Below are 15,357 nucleotides of genomic sequence, written 5' to 3'. Positions count from 1 at the left end.
ATGGGCTTGGTACCATGGAGATTGCTGCCCATGAGAATCTGGCTGAGGACAGATATTTCAGAGTTTCTGCTGTGGGATTAATTTCTCTGCTACCGCCACCGCTTCTGCTGCTTTTCAGTCTCATTATGCAGATGATTTTTTTTTCTTTTTTTTTTTTGGGGGGGGGGGGCATTGAGATGGTTTCCTGTCATCATCTGAATGAGCTGAGGCGAGGCGTTTTGATAGAAAGATGAAAGAGGTGGAGGGAAATAATTTTGTGGCCCACATGCAAAAGAATCAAAACATACTTATTATTCCAGTGCCAAGATATAATGTATGCCTCCACTTCAGAAATCAAAATAAGCAGGAAAGAAAGCGTTTCAGATTAGTCTTCTTCTTCTTTTTTTAAAAATCAATCCATACAACTGAGCTGAACTTTTTCTTCTTCCTGCAGAAATTCACACAGAATACAGAATGAAAAAGTTAGGACATCAACATTAACCATGTGTATATTTTCTGTGGTCAGACATGCAGTAACCGCGGGCAACAGCTGTGTGGTTTCAACGAGCCCGACTCTGATGCAACGCCATGTCAGTTTGTCCTCACGGCACCGTCCACGCCTCTAAATCCTCATTTTTGAACTTTATTTTTATTATAGTTTTACAATCTCTTTGCATCTCAAAGTCACAAAGTTCAACTCTTACGATAATGACCAAACTTTTTTAAACACATTGTTCCTTCTTGTCTCTTTCAGGTGGCTAATCAGGTGGTCCAGGCTCTTCTCACGCAAAAGGTTTGTACATTGTCGGAGCATTACGGCTACCGTAGTCAGGAGCCTCACGGAGTAATCCGGGTCCAAATTCCGCTTCAGGTCCCAAAGTCAAACGAACACTGCGGCATCACTGAGAGTTAAAAACGATCAAAATTCTTTCATCTTTAATAAAATGATCAGTGTAGCTGCTCTACCAGGTGTAACAATTAAGTTGTACATCCAGGCATCCATGAAAACAAAATTTATTCAATTTAACAAAGTTAAAGTTAGCAGGAAGTTAGCTAGCTAGTTTCCACCTAATCATGATATACCATGTTCTGACTGAGAGATTTCTGGAAAAATTCAAACGTACAGCTCTGCTATCACTTCCAACATAAACGAAGAGAGAAAACTAAACAGAAGTGACGTTTGTAGTGTTACTGAAGTTAGGCTAGCTGGTATATAATGATGTGCTACGTGATTGCTAGCGACACAGCTATGTGTTTATGTTTGCATAACATAAACACAGTGAAGCTGTAGGATGAACGCTAACTTTTTTCCACTCGATAAAAGTTCAGTCAGGAGAACAACTGAGATAATCCATCCATAATACGAGGTTAGTCATTAATATACTGCAACGACACGGGAATAGAGCATCTGCGAGAGAATTCAACATTAAAGAATGAATGATACGGAATTGGAGGAAGCAAGAAGAATGAGTTGAGTAAAGTTTGACTTATCTGACTGTTTTGTTTCGCTTAATGCGCCTTATGTATGAAAACAGACCCGTTCATCGATAGTGCACCTTATAAACCGGTGAGCCTTGTGGTCCAAAAAATACGGTAAATTACACCAGGGGCATTTCAGAAGCAGTCTTTTTTGAAAATGTAGTCCATTCCTGCTCTGTGCAGCTCCACACAGGCTCCTTAAAAAACAGACCCAGCACTATTTTAAGCAATGAGAACCTGAGCTCTGTTTCTGGGACCCTGCGGCACTGAAATACTGTCTTGAGTGGACACGATTCGATTGAGCACCCGCAGTGGAGTCAGAAAGAGACGCAGCCACGCCCAGGGTATTCTCAGGGAGGCTGCATGCTGTATGCTCTGTTTATTATGACTGGATATGTAAAGCGCTTTGGGGTCCTTAGGGACTAGTAAAGCGCTATACAAATACAGGCCATTTACCATTTATCATCAAATATTCTCATTTCCTCTTTCCCTGGTCTTGTTCCTGGACCCACTCTGTGCCGAAATCCTGTAAACAACCCTGGCAGAAGTACCCTGTCATGACCAACAATGCTATAAACAGAAAGTCTGATATTTAAGTAACATATGAAGGGTTTTGCTGTAAGTTTATGTGAAGAATGGTCACAGCGGCTGTGAGAAATTGACTACAGTTTATAAGTATACTTCATGCGGTATCATGGGGGTTTCGCCACCTTAGCCCCCCTCTTAAGTCACACCTCTGTAGGTCCTCCTGTCCAGGTTGCTCATGTTTTCGAGCACCATCATGTGCATCTTTAGTTGAATACACCATCGTTCCCTGTGGCTGCTAAATTAGCATCTGATTTACGTGTATGTCTCTGAAGCGCCACTGTCAGTCGCCGTCATCTGTCCATTTTGTATTTGTTTCCAGGACCTCAAAGAGGAGTGTGTGAAGCTGCGGACCCGTGTGTTTGACTTGGAGCAACAAAACCGCATACTGAGCGTGCTGTTTCAACAACGTGTCAAAATGTCCACGACTCCCGTCTCCCAGGTAGGAGCTCACGGCGCGGCGGATACAAACACAAACTGACGGAGCTAGCATGCTCCAAGGCTGTTTGAATTTTACATGAGCAGCGCTCCACTTCTAAAGGTTACTAACTTTCAGCGAGGACCACAAAGACAGAGAAACCCGCCCTGGATGTGTTCAAATGAACTCACAGAGAGGTACAGCGGGTTTACAGCTGGATTTATATTCTTCTTTCTGTCCTAATTAGTGTAGTTTTTGTCACGGCTTCATGCTCGAGTGCACTGTACGTCCTCAAACAAGGATTACCGGCCCTTACCCTTCTCTTCTTTTATGCTAATTATGCCAGACTTTAGCCTAATAGTGAGGCAGACCTCTCACATAGCTGTGGCAGGAAAGTAGTGGTGCAGAAATGGGAGACAGAGGCGAGCATGTTTTTCTAATTGGAAAACTCCTGAGGTTAAAACCTTAGCTTTTTTTTTTTTTTTTTTTTTTTTCATTTTTTCAGTTAGCTGTGATGTATGGGCTCAAAATGTGGTCATAAATATTTTGTACTTGTAAATCAGTTTTGTACTTGTAAAAAAGATTTGTATGTGTAAAAAAAATTTGTGTGTGTGTAAAAAAGATTTGTATATGTAAAAAAGATTTGTGTGTGTAAAAAAGATTTGTGCATGCGTAAAAAAGATTTGTGTGTGTGTAAAAAAGATTTGTATGTGTAAAAAAAATTTGTGCGTGCGTAAAAAAGATTTGTATGTGTAAAAAAGATTTGTGCGTGCGTAAAAAAGATTTGTGCATGCGTAAAAAAGATTTGTATGTGTAAAAAAGATTTGTGCGTGTGTAAAAAAGATTTGTGTGTGGACTTAGCCAAAAAAAAAACCTGCAAGTTACAAGTACGAATTTTGACCCTATTTTTCTTCCTTTCATCTGATTGGTGAATGTCATGTCAATCACAAATGTAACAATCCAATCAGAGAACAGATGGGTTTGGCTGTCGGAGGGGCGCTTTTTTTGAACTGCAGGTCTTTGAAGGGAATAAATGCCCTTTTACATGCCAACCCAGCGTTTTCCTTCATCACCATGAAGGAAAACAGTCTGTGGTCGTCCGAGTTTGGTGATTTTTGTGTCACAGGACTACGTGTTTAATACAGGGACTTCCACAGCCTTTTCAACAGCGCTGCAGACCGCAGGTGGGGCAGTGTTTTGGAAATGAGTCTTCATTACAAAGCTTTCTTCGTTATGAATTAGCATACATGTTTTTATTGAACATTTGAAGAACTAGCAAAAAAACCCCCAGAAACTCTTGTAGAGGACATAAAGTCAGAGATAAAAACGACAAGAAGCAGGTGCATCTAGTACAGGTAGAGCTGCTGCAAAAACCCACAGAGCCCAGCAGCCAGCAACAAATTCTGGATCCTTTGCTTTTAGTTAGCAATTAGCATTAGCAGCACATCCTGCGTCCGATGTGAAAGGACTTTTATGCTGCGCACTGTGACTCACAGCAATGGTCCCGGGTCAGCCCTAACTTTGTGTTAAACTAATCCTAAAGTAATAATGGTATTTCTAACCACTGATATACCACAACTTTATCCTTTCAACAGCTGCTGAAAGTAAGGGGACCTAACTGCTATCGGATATTTATATAGAGATTACCCTTCAAGGACCTGCAGTTCAAAAAAGTGCCCCTCCGACAGCCAAACCCATCTGTTCTCTGATTGGATTGTTTAATTTGTGATTGACATGACATTGACCAATCAGCTTAAAGGAAGAAAAATAGGGTCAAAATTCGTACTTGTCCACACACAAATCTTTTTTACACACGCACAAATCTTTTTTACGCACGCACAATTTTTTTTTACACATACAAATCTTTTTTACAAGTACAAAACCGATTTACAAGTACAAAATATTTATGACCACATTTTGAGCCCATAGTGATGACAGTTGATTGCTCAGTTTGTTGACCTCCATCGCCAGCTGTACTGTACAGCTTCAAAGATGCACATAAACTTCTTTCATGTCGAAAATTACTAAAATCTTAAGGTCTTGCAGTGATAAACCCAAAGAGAATCATAGCATGACTCTTTTAGCGTGTTAGCTTTTAGCAGTTAGCTTTTATCAGCAGGTTTTCATCTTCTGCACAGCTTTTAAAAATTAACACAATAAGCCAGCAACACATGAACACAGAGGGGTTAAAAGGCCAACTATTGGTCTTACTTTCTTTAGGTAGTATCTAATTTTACTCCAACTGAATTCTAATATTACTTTTTGTCACCTGGAGGCGTTAACCAGCAACTTAAGCTAACACATTAGCCTAGATAAGGCGGGGAACACGAGGATACAGCAATCCCAAAATTGAATTCTGTATCAAAAAAACAAAACTGAAGTTATAGCAGCACAGTAAAGTTCAATAGTTTGGTAATAAATGAAAGAGTTAACCCTGACAGGCAGCCTTTTGACTAACAACCCCTGCCTCACCCGGCCAATTAAAAGTGCCACCTGCATCGGGACAGTTGGGTGGGCGACACTGTTGTGAACATTTTCTTTTTGCTAATAACAGTTTCAAATAATCTGGACATGAAAGCGGGTTAGAAGTCACATTATCAATCACAGATGCCAGTAACAGCCAAGCTCAGGCTTGTTATTTTGTCAATTTCTCATTAATAATTGAGGTGATCCAGCTAACAGAGACTGTTTGTCCAGAAGGTTTAAAATCATATGGTTTGGCATAAGTCAGGGTTGAGAAATCCAATCTTAATTAAAACAGACTAGAAAGAAGTCATTTATCAGCTTTTGGTACTCATCTTTGGTATTATCTCAGCATCAGAAACATTAAATTATCTTAAAAACTATTTTAAGACTTTTAAGACCTTTTAATGTCTCATTTGTTGCTGTTATATCTTCCAAACAAAAAGCATTTACAGATACAGGCCCAGAATTGTGTCAGCTGTTAGTTTCATGCTGTCTGAAACATGAAACAAAGCTTTGTAGGAAGCCTCGTTATTGCACCAGCAAAAATCTTTGGAAAGAAGCTTTGGTTGAGAGAGAATAAGACAAAAGGCAAGACTATGCTGAGACAAACACTGATGAAATTGGAGGCAAGCTGCAAAAGTCAAAAGAAAATTAAAAGCATTTAAAGTAGTTATGGGAACATCAGTAACTGTCTGTCTTCATTTGTTATTTATTGACTAAATTTATTCTTAATTGCTCTTATTCCACCTCTCAGTGAGTGGAGCTTTAACTAACAAACTGCACAAACAGAATTTTTTTTTCCCAGAAACAGTGACAGGCTTCCCCATACACACTGCAGAGGGCTAAAAGGAAAGTGAGGCTTAAATGAGATCATTTTCAGCATTTAGAAATAAAGCAGCTCATTAGAAACCCGAACAGAGGTGAAGCTGAGTGCAGAACATTCCTTTTTAAACACTTCTCTACATCTCAGGTCAGCTAACATGACAGCAATAATAAAGTTTCTTCATCTGAAAAAAATCAAAATATTATCTTTTTCATTTTTGTGATGTTTATTTTGATTGAAAGGCATCAAAGGTTTAAAAAAATGATACATTTGTGCGATCCAGAGTAATTATCATTATCGAAGTCATCAACCTCAATTCAGAACAGCCGAGTCAAAAATATTTTTCTTTCTAACTGCAGTGGAGATCATAGCCTACATGTTTTTAGCATGACTTTAAAAGTTCAAAAAAGCACATAATGCAATGTACATAATTATAGATTTATGTGTTACAGATATAAAATTAAACAAAAATAAAATAAAGGTATTAATGCCGTGTTTAAGTTCACTCTGCACAGACCTGTTAATAATTCAGTTTCAAATATCCAATCATTTGTTTTCCTAGTTTGAAGTTCAGAGAGTTGCTGTAATAAAGTTTGAAGCTGATATGAATAAAAAGTTTAAAAGTTTATGTTGCAAAAGAAAATATTTTTCTAAATCAGGATTTTATGAGAATAAAAATAAAAATTACAGGAAAAGTTTCCTTCTTGGGATTCATGCTAGCTTATGTTAGCTTAAATTGTGCAAAAACCACGTTTCCATACATATTAACTGCAGAGCAGAGTTAAATCTCCCCGAAGGTAAGAAATGGATTAGCTGGTGTGGAGGAGGGTTGCAGAGTGGCTTGCAGGTGTGCAGCTGTTGCAGTATTCTGAGCTCGGGTCTGTGGCTTATCGAATCTAGCATTAGGGTCAGTCATGACGCTGAGGGCACGTCATGGAAGCGATGGTCCCCTGTGTAGTTTAATTTTACTTTTCATGCAGCTGTGTCGGCTCCACAGGTGTCTGTGTTTTTTATTAGATGTGAGTAATCGTGCTGACAGGAGCCACATGTCTACTCTTCTCAGTGCCAAGTAATAATGAGTCTGAGTGCTGTTCTCTGATGGGCTGACTCATCTGCAACTGATCAAAGTCACGGTCGGCTGTGTCACACTTTCCAAACAGTTATATCAAGTTAGATTTAATCACTCAGCATGAATAAAATCTCTAACTAATTAAAATCTCCTAAACTCTGATTTAATGGCAATTTGAGTGTTGAGAAACTGAACAGCTAACGATGACAGATGTTCTGCTAGACGAGTCCAGCTGGTCTGCACAGCAGAGATGTGTTGCAGTGGAAAGAAACAAAAAATAACAGATTAATGAAGTTTCTCTGCTGTTCTGAGGTCAGCTGATGATTCTCCCATAAATAATTGACTTTATTTTTGATGGACAGGTGCTTCTGTTTGTATTTCGCACTGACCGCTGAATGCAGAGATGGCAGAGCACGGTTTGTTAGCCTTTATTTGAGCCCTGAATTCAAACAGGTTTTAGCTCTGCTGACAGAAATGCGTTATTAGCGTGCGCTGAGGATCTCTCGCTGTCACTGTACCAGCAGGAACGCTCGTGCTCATTGAAGCCAACTACAAACACATGACAAGTGTGCTGCACTGCTGAATACCTGCTCTGCAAATCACTGTGCAGCGGGCTACTACACCACACACTTTGATTAATTCTAGAAGGCTGCAGCAATGCCGTTCTCAGCTTTTTGGGGTATTCCTTCACTTCTTTCAGTTTTGATTTAGCATTCACTGAACAGAAAACTCTCAAAAATGTGTAATTTGTTTGCAGATTTGATAAAATATTTGTTGTGTTTTGTGGATTGACGCTTTCAGTCAATCCACAAAACACGCACTTCCTTCAAAGATAACAGTAAGACTACTTAATATACTTCATTTTTTGAGCAAGATCCCTTTGATTTTGTGTGATGCCACTACATGTCTTTTATAGATTTTGTATCTAGCCATTTTCCTTCATCTGAATTATTTCGTTTCTATTTTGCATCTTCATGTTTTTCTTTCTTTTTAACTTTATTTTATTCAGCCTTTTCATTTGCATTTAGCCTGTAAGCTTTCTACTTTCACCTGCTTTTCAAAGCACTTTATAAATTCTTTTTAAACAACCCTTTATTATTATTTGAACTGATACCGCTTTTCCTGTGCGCACAAAACTCATTCCTGTGGAAAAATGTGCACATGGACATGAATTTTTTCGTTTTTCAGACTTTAAATCTGATTTCCACCAGCAAGAAAAATATTTGCACCCAAAATTCTGATTTTAAGTATTCTTATTACATACCAATCACATTTTCTTTAATGATTCGTTTTTTGAATGAACAAAACTTGGATTTTATATAATTCAGATGCATTTTACTCAGAATTATTGCTTCATTGCAAATTGTTTGGATTCCTCCATCAGCTGACGGGGGTCTCATCCTAACGAGCATGGGTGTGGTGAATGGATGTGGATAATTAATGGATCCTGACCATGCTGACCTCTTACTGCACATGCAGCTCAACACTGTCTTAAACATTTGCACAACATCTGTATTCATTATATTTCTTATTAATTTAGTGGCTCCATAGTGTAAACGTTGCTGGTTCAATACCAGCAGGAGACACAAATCCCCTACGGTGTTATGTCAGAAAGGGTGTCTGTTGTACAAATCTGCCAAATCATACATGTGGAGCTACCTGCTGTGGTGATCTTGTATTTATTTCATTAAGCTAACTTGTTTTTGATGTTTTGGCTGCTGGAAAGCAGTTAATTTTCCCACTTTTGGGATAAATAAAGTCTTTCTTTTTATATCTAATAGCGACAGGAGACAGGAAGGTGGGGGGAGAGAGTGGAGATGATGAACAGCAAACGGCCTGAGGGGGAAACAAACCCAGCTGTGTGTTTTTCTGTTAGTTGTGTCTCTCAGTCATACTCTCAGGCTGAGCAGCATTAGGGGTCTGTCCTGAGACCCTGACCAGAGGCATGCCCTGACTGGTATTTGGACCCTCAATCTGCAGTAACTAATATAACTAATATACCATGCAGCTGCTGACGGGTATTAAAACTTTAACACCTGGAAATACGAGCAGATTCCAGCCCAAGAAGCCTTAAACTGCCAGGCCTCTGGAAATCATACATATCGTGCCCGGACGTGAGAGACGATCTTCTTTCATTTTCTCCTCCAAGTCTCAAAATTATTCTGCATCATTATGTGAAATTAGATCAAACATTTACAGGAAATTTGCACATTTCACAGAATTGATTTGTTGCTCCTTTGTTATATTAAACATACTAGGAAAGTCTTTTGGTTACTGAAGCCAGACAAAAGAACAAATTTAGAGCAAAAAACAAACACAAGTACGCAGACAGAACAAGGTTAAAGCAAGTTACAAACCAAACTCAGTGACCCAGTAAGGGTCAGGGTTATAAAAGTCTTCTATACTTAGAACATCCAAACTTCACAAACTTTGTGTGAGACTTTATTTGGCTAAAGCAAATCCTAACTGTACCCTCAGAGAGGTCGCTGGTGACCTGGTCGATGTTGAGGTTAAAGGGGTGAAAAGAGTGTGTGGGGCAGAGGTGTGACTGACAGCTACAGCATGCTTTTCTACCTGCTGGGTACTGAAATTGTGCTTTGGATTGGTCTTGAACAGACTTGTGGAGGAATTTAAGCCAGAGCAAAACTCCTTGAATCCTAATGACGTGAGTCTCTGGGCCTCATGCTGTAGTCGTTACGCAGAAAGCAGGGAGGAAGTTTCAAAAGGTCTTTTTGGATTATCAGAGATCGCAGCATAATTCCTCCCCTCTGACAAACATTGCGGTCAGGGGACCAGTCTGCTGTCACAGACTGAACTGGTAATTAGCAAAAACATATTTCTTCAATTTCCTTCAAGGAAAATTTTACAGGAAGGTCCAACAATTCCCACTCCAGGCTGTTAAGCATGCTGCGAGCTCAGCAGAGTTGGACACGCCGTCCTTCATCTTTAACCTTTTCGTTAAAGGTCAGACTGGCAGAAGAAGCGTCTGCATCTCTGCAGAGATGCTCAGCTGCTTGTGCTGGAAAGAAGTACTGTACCTACAGACTTTTTCCTCTCATTAAACCCGACTTCTTGTTAATTTGGCTGCTCGTTTTGTGTTTGCGTGTGAAGTTTATTGAGTTGAGTTTGTTTCTCGAGCTTCTCTTATCAGAGGATCGACTGTTTGACCTGCAGTCTGTCTCTCCATCCTCCGCCAAACCTTTTCAGCCGAATTTCCACTGATTAAACTCTCTTTCCTCACATTAATCACTCAGCTAAATACTTATTAGATCATTCTCGGTCCAGAAAATAAACTTTACTGTCATCTGTTTGTCAGTGTGGATGTTGAATTCCAAACTTTTGTGCTTTGGATGATTTTTTTTTTGTGGCAGAAAAAAGTTCAGAATATTAATAACCCAACATTGCTGGCAGCATGACAAAAAAAAACTTTTATATGCCAAATGCCAAGCCTTTGATTCACTAATGCAGCATTCCCAGTAATCCAGGAAGCTACATTAGTAGTGTAAGATAATTATCTCACACCGCCCGAAGCTTGAATATTAACCGCAGTTGTTATATTTGTCTCCAGTAAAGTCACAAACAAAAGTTTTGAGAACAAGACTTGCATTTTAAATGATTGATTCAAACTTTGTGTCTCTCGTCATCTGGAGAAAAGTTACTGATGAGACCTCCCGCTGTGCAGCTAAGCAACAAACTTTTTTTTGTACTTCTGACTTACTGAAGAATTCACTGAAGGTGGAGAGTTTGCATCTCAGTCGTGGTAAAGAAAATGCTTACTTAAAATCATAAAGACAGATACAGAGTAGATGCTTTCCATCCATTTTCTACTGCTCATCCAAGCTTTTCCCCACTCACCTTCTCCAGCTCAATGACGAGAAACCAAACCAGCTCAGAGACATAACCTCTTCCTTGTGTTGTTGCTCTGCCCCAGGCTCTCTTGGTGGAAAACCCCAAAACACCTCACCTGGGAGGTGCTCAGAGCCCTAGTGCTCTTTCTATCTCAACTGACTAATGGAATAGCAGCTCTACTCTGTGACAACATCCACCTCATTCTGTCTCCCACAGCTCAGGGCCATAGGTCAGGATGGGGTCAAAGATTAACCTGTTAATTGACAGCTTTACCTCCATCCTCGCCCTCTTCACCACCATAGCCTGGTATCAATCCATCTGAGATTCTTCGTCTCCACTCACGTCCCACTCGTTCAGCTCATGCCCAGTTTTGGGGATTGTCCCTTTTCTGCGCCAAGTAGAGGTGCCGAAGCTCATCCTGCTCATCCGGTGTGAGCTGGAGGTCATCACTGGCTGAATTCAAGAGAAACTACACCAGCTGCAAAAAGCTAGAGACGAGACAAAAGACTTACTGACTGACTTATTGCCGGTAACGTGAACCAAGGTGTTGCTACAGGAATCAAAGGGCCCTCAAGTAGGATGACTCAATAATAATGAGGATAAAGGTTTAGATGGTTTGGAGATATCTCATTTGGAAAGACAGATACTTTATTGATTCCATGGGTGAAAATTCTTGTGTTACAGCAGCATGAAAAAGAGTAAAAAACTGACTGATTTGATTTGTTTTTTTGTTTTACCGGGAGGAGCTGAACAGGTGGCACGTCTGCACTTGTACACCTTAAAACACCTAAACACCTAAAATCTATACAAAATAAGACCTCTCCACTCAAATCATGCACGAACTGTTCACAGGCAGTTTAGTTTGTGTCCATCCTTCTTCTGCTACAAGAATGAAAACGTGTCCAGAAAGTGCAGCTTTGCAGTGGCTGCCATCTGTGATTTGATCTTCTTCAGCACTGATTATGTGGGTTAAAGTTTTGAAACCCAAAACGCTCTCCAACTCCAGTTTTTCTCTGCAGTGATGCTTTTCTGTAGAAGTGACACTTTCATTTAGTTCTTGCAGTGTCGTAAGGGTGACATTTACCCAAAATTAGTCTACTGACATATTTATATTTGATATATAAGCTAGTGGGAATGATTTTAAACACCCTCATAGTTCCTAACCATCTCTGTGGTGCACAGTCGGTGGCATCAGACACAAATATTCATGTTCATTATTATTTTGGGTCTTTCTTTGTCATCACCTGTTGTAGTGATGAGCTCGGGCAGCAGAGGACCGGTGTGATTACAGCAACAAAAGATCACGGCCTTCGTACTTCCACAAAGTGGGAGCAAAGAGGCCAAAACCCATTAGCCCCTGCACTCTGATCCAGCTGCAGAGAGTCCTTGAAAAAAAATTAAATGTGTCATTTCATTGTCCCCATAGCGGAGGGACAATCAGCGATGTGGAGAAGGTAATTTGGAGGGCTCTGATATTGGAGACATGACACTCTGGCTGTGTATCAATTTGCCGGGTAACACAGGAGTAATTATGTATGAATTATTGAAATGGAAAATTTGTTTTTGACTGCGAGTTGTGCTTGTTAGGTTCCTTAATCACTACGACAGCACACCTGTTCCCCGTCAGGTTGACTGACTCCGAGTGAGGTAACAGCAACGCCGCTCACAGCTCAGGAGATAACAAGCGAGAGACGAAACAAATCGTTTTTTTCTCTAGCTGTTAGTCTGCTGTGCCTTTTACTGCAGGACCACTAGAGCCAAAGGAGAACAAAGAAGGAGATACATAAATAAGAAAAACATTTCCATGTTCACAGGTACCTGCTCTGATTTATATTGTCCTTGTTCATACATTTATTTTTAAGATGATCACCCCTGTAGAGATGATTTCTACTGCAGGAACTATCAGGTGGGACTTTCAGGATCCTTATTGAGGGATAAAGAAGTCCTGAGAGATCCTTCAAAAGCTCATTGGTGCGGCTGCTTAAACTAAGAGATGACCAATTGTATGAACTCAGCAAGCTACCAGAAGCAAGATGGAAAAAAGTCTGAAAAGGAACAATGAGGTTATTCAGGCTCTTTTGGGGATTATATATGCTGCTGATGAGGTCTCAAGAGATTTAGAGTCCTAGAAAGAGCACAGGGGAGAGTGAGAGGCGAAAACAACCAGAATTTATATTTCAGTCAACAACTCTCATCTCATTTAATCTAATTATTATTATTCATTCAGAAATACACTTTTATTACACTTGCCAACAACAACAACTACAACAGTCAGCACAGACTTTTAAGCCACTCAGGTGCGTCCGCCTCCCCTGCAGTGGCACCGCAGACCACGCCCCACCACAATACTTATAGCAGATCCAGATTATCAAGTGTTTTCCAACATAAAGGTCGTCTCACTGGGCCAAATTGAATCCCTGCCAGCCCACGGCATCCACTGTGGTATGTCTTGACATAACCACGTGAAGTCCCACAGCCAACAAACACGTCAATCACAAAGTTGAAACAGGACTGGGTGACAAAACACCACTGTAGAGGCGAAGGGGAGTGCTTTAACTTTGTAACTGCATGAAAAGAAAAAAACACGAGCTTTACAGTGAAAATTATCTTATTTTTATAATCGCTCAGTACCAAAAATCATGACTGATTTTAAGACTTGATTAATCACCCAGTCCTAGTGGTTGATTACTTTAGGCCATGGCTATTCAACTACGAAGTTAGTTGGGCCAGATTTTCAAACTGAGGAATTTATCTGGGCCAGATATTTTTTTTGAAGCCAGTAAGCAGCAGATCATGATCATTTTCAAACCCACACAACTGTATTGAAAAACAAGTAATTTTTTTATTCCTTTTCCCCTGTAAATCTGGTGACCTCTCACAAAATGCACACCAAAAGGTCCATTTAAAAAAAAGGGAGCTATAACTAAATTATTTTTTGCACATTTGAAATAATAATAATAATAACAAAAAAAACATTTTGATAATTCCCTTTCAAATTAAAATAAATATTTCGCTGACCACTCACTTTTCCTGCCATGGATGGAGCCCCATCCGTCACAAGTATACAGACACGCTTCATATCCAGACCATTTTCCTCAAAAAGAGCTTAAATCTTCTCAAACATTATTTCGCCAGCTGTGTGTCCCTCTAACGGTAGTAAGCCGAGCAATTTCCCATCCAAAAAACGGACATATACGCACAACTGTGCATTATCAGTTCTGTTTGTGATCTCCTGCTATAGACATTACATCAGTTTTCTTCAGGTCATCTAACAGCATTTCAAACTCGTCTGACGCCAGAACTTCAACTCTACAAATATTTGAACTGTCCTACAGGGGTACGTTTTTAATAGCAGATGTCACACTTTAATTTTTTCATCACTTTTCACCGCATCCACCACGGCCAGCATGCAGTATTTCACTGTTTCAGAATCTGTGAAAGGCCTTTTCTTCTTCGCCAAGAAGCAAACACGAAGGGAAGATGCTACGGCTCTCTCTTGGGCTGTACAGGACCCTCACCATGGTAGTACAACTCCGGTTGTAAGATTATTAAACTCGGTAAAATGAATAAGTATTTGTCAGTCCAGGCAGGGTTAAACCGACAGTTTTCATTGTCAATTTTGCGCTTTTGGAGTGAGAAAGACATGCTGTTGTTGCATCATATATTACGATGATTGTTTAATATGTTTACATCACGGTGCATTGTGGGTTAAATATTGCTAGGCTACTAGGAGTGTTGCATTCACAGTCTACACTACGCTGTAGGAATTTTTAATTTTTTTTTAAAATTAATTAATGAATTAATTTTATGCGTTTTCTCTGTGTTTCTGCCAGGACCACAGGCAGGGCCACTCGCAGGTTGCTTTTGGGCCGCATTTGGCCCGCGGGCCGCCATTTGAATAGGCTTGCTTTAGGCTTTTATTTCATTACTTGTTTCTGCAGTGTTTGATACAAAGTGTTTGCTGGACTTTCACCCAGGCAACTGGAGTTTGAGTCCTATGTGCTCATTTGTAGGCTTTTTTACTGTTGTTTGAGTGTTTCACATCGGTAACTTCCTCCTGTGCGTGCCCAACCTCAGTGAAATAAATATGTTTACAGCCTGGGTTCTGTAGTCAAAATTTCCCTTTAAAAAGTGCAGTCAGTAATTTTTTTTTAGGTTTTTTAATTTTATGTAGTACTCAAAAAGATACACAGATTAGTGTGTAGTCATGTTGACCAGTGTTTTCATAAACTGGGTGGGAAGGAAATCACCATCACAGCTAATCGCATTTTACGTGCGTGGCTAGAGACTGGCCATGACCCTCCCATCCCCAGACAGCTGAAAAGAGCCAGCTTAAACAACAGCTGCAGCTGGTACATTATTTCGGCTAATGTTAGGTTCAAGAGTCCTAAAAATCAAATAGTTTCATTATATTCTCACATTGTATAAGAGGTTATTACTAAGTGTCAGAGCCCAGCAAAGTTATATTCACTTTAGACAGTTTCACTAACGGTGCCTAAGAGCAGCTAACAGAAGCTAACAGCTGCAAATATAGCAGCGCTTACCAACAGAAACGTTCTTCTCTGACTCTTTGGCCACATCTCACTCCTTTCACTGAGTTTTACAACTTCTTCCAGAGTAAATAAAGGTGCACACTTCTCACCCGGCATTGACAGCTGAGTTAAACAGTTGATTACACCAATGGGCTTT

At 40.0% G+C, this 15,357-nt stretch overlaps 1 protein-coding gene across 5 annotated transcripts in view; it reads left to right on the top strand.

The window, feature by feature from the left end:
• The window catches only part of LOC146370307 (nck-associated protein 5-like), a 103,665-nt gene that overhangs the window by 42,088 nt on the left and 46,220 nt on the right, over positions 1-15,357 (top strand). For all 5 annotated transcript variants that reach the window (XM_084908670.1, XM_084908669.1, XM_084908668.1 and 2 more), the window contains exons 6-7: positions 734-772; positions 2,366-2,485. In XM_084908670.1, coding sequence (XP_084764796.1) covers positions 734-772; positions 2,366-2,485 — 159 coding nt within the window. The remainder of the gene's footprint in view (positions 1-733; positions 773-2,365; positions 2,486-15,357) is intronic.

The sequence above is a fragment of the Perissodus microlepis genome, chromosome 16 (genome assembly GCF_051167445.1).
Source record: "Perissodus microlepis isolate ML-2025 ecotype Zambia chromosome 16, ASM5116744v1, whole genome shotgun sequence".
Taxonomy (NCBI): Eukaryota; Metazoa; Chordata; class Actinopteri; order Cichliformes; family Cichlidae; genus Perissodus; species Perissodus microlepis.
This window is presented reverse-complemented; position numbering and strand designations above follow the sequence as displayed.